The sequence below is a fragment of the Cystoisospora suis genome (genome assembly GCF_002600585.1).
Source record: "Cystoisospora suis strain Wien I chromosome Unknown contig_4698, whole genome shotgun sequence".
Taxonomy (NCBI): domain Eukaryota; phylum Apicomplexa; class Conoidasida; order Eucoccidiorida; family Sarcocystidae; genus Cystoisospora; species Cystoisospora suis.
This window is the reverse complement of record NW_027157490.1, coordinates 267-1,932: the sequence shown is the minus strand read 5'-3', so window position 1 is coordinate 1,932 and position 1,666 is coordinate 267. Positions and strand designations below refer to the sequence as shown.

At 55.8% G+C, this 1,666-nt stretch overlaps 1 protein-coding gene across 1 annotated transcript; it reads right to left on the bottom strand.

Annotated features, from left to right (window-relative positions):
- Nucleotides 1-727: 727 nt before the first annotated feature.
- CSUI_008392 (uncharacterized protein) lies at nucleotides 728-1,338 on the bottom strand. The gene has a single exon (XM_068068525.1). The coding sequence runs from the start codon at nucleotides 1,278-1,280 to the stop codon at nucleotides 996-998; it is 285 nt and encodes a 94-aa protein (XP_067919499.1). The 5' UTR covers nucleotides 1,281-1,338; the 3' UTR covers nucleotides 728-995.
- Between the last annotated feature and the right edge of the window lie 328 nt (nucleotides 1,339-1,666).

Here is a 1,666-nt window from a genome sequence, read left to right as displayed (position 1 = left end):
GAGCTTCACAGTCCTGACTACACACCGCCCCCGACCACCCGCAATCATGGTGTCTGTCCTACGGGACCGCTACACTAGTGGCTGTATCTTCTACTGCTGTACTGAGCAGAGCCAGCACCAGGGCTCTGGCAGCTTGAACTCGGAGTAGTGTTGTGCGAGGGAGGCTAGACAGTGCGGGCTGCAAGGGCAGTGTAGGAAGGGGCTCGGACAACAGGTCTCCAGAGTTACTAGCCCGAGTTGACTTCAAGGAGCCAGTAACAACGCCAGCCGGTCGCAGAATTGTTCACCAAGAAGAGAACGTGAAGACTACCGCGGCAGCCCAACCTTCGTTCAACCTGTGAGCCGCGGGGGTGTGTCGTAACCCTCATTGGCTTGAGTATCGTCATGAGTTGCGAAGCCATACTTGGGCGCAATAAAGAGGGGGAGCAGCGCGGGAGCCGCACAGCAACGGGCTCAAACTTCATGTTCTGAAGAAACCTGCTGGCTGTTCGCTTCTTCGGGACATTCAGCACACGGAGCACGTCTTCCCGTCAACAGACGGGCTGCAGAGCAAACAGAAGTGCCGACTTCCACGAGTCCCCTATCCTGCCAGTCGACACTCCCGCTATTCGTGAATCATGTGCTCACTTCCTACCCCGCGGCAGATAGAACCTTAAATCCACGAACAACCGAGTGACGTGCCCTTAGAGGACGAGGCACGAATGAAGTTAAACACGCGGAAAGAACACACAACAGTTTTCTGAAAAATGTAACACTCAAAGTCCTCTGCTAAGCTTCAGGGGTAGGCAACGGGCTCCAGCACGCCCGACGCTATCGGAATCAACAGCAACAAAACGGCGCAAACCGCGGAGGTACAGACTGACTTCGCAGTGCCCAAGTTGCCCCTTGCATCACTTGCTCAGCGTTAATGTTCCCGTCGCCGTAAAAAAATGCCAAAAACTAGAGCTTCAAAGAAAAGACCAAAAACTAAACTCTCCCCCCCAAACCGCCGGCCATCAATCTGAGATCGCGTCTCGTATTCCGCCTCCCCAGCTGGACCCGCTGCTCGTACAAGTCGGCAGGTTCAACCGTGGTCCCGCTGGGCTATCCCCTACGTTTGTAGCTGAGCTACGCTTCCACATCCCGAAGCTGAGCCGGTGCCTGTGGCAGGCACAACATCCACCCCTTGTTGGTGGCCACGCAGCTCCTGCAACTGACGAGCTTCGGCTGCGCGGACACGCCGGGCGGCGACAGGGCGGAGTCCATACTCCTTCCCCGCCAAAGAGCCGCCCACACCACATGTTGTTTCATCGTCTCCGCACATCGTGGAAGAAAACGAGGGACTCTCCAACGTCGGTTTGACCGAGCTACTTTGGCAGCTCATATATTTGACTCTTCTAAGCTGTTGAGACCAGATGGTGTCTGAACTCCTGATGCACCAGGCATAGCAACCTGCAGGCGAGGAAGCGTTGTCGCGCTTTGGTCACCTCCCGGTAGGTCCAGTAGCTTGAATTGCGTGCGAGCAAGCTGGCGCTCCTCACTGCTGACCGGATTTCGGACTTTGTACGTTAACCCATTTGGGNNCACGCACCAGCATATTTCGGTGTGAACTTTGTGGGATAAATTCCTTTATCATGCGGAGACAACCGAATCGCCCCGACGGAACCAACAGGGGCTCGGTAACCAC

Coding starts and splice junctions, on each gene's coding strand:
- CSUI_008392 (XM_068068525.1), bottom strand. CDS start 1,280: ATGTGGTGTGGGCGGCTCTTTGGCGGGGAAGGAGTATGGACTCCGCCC.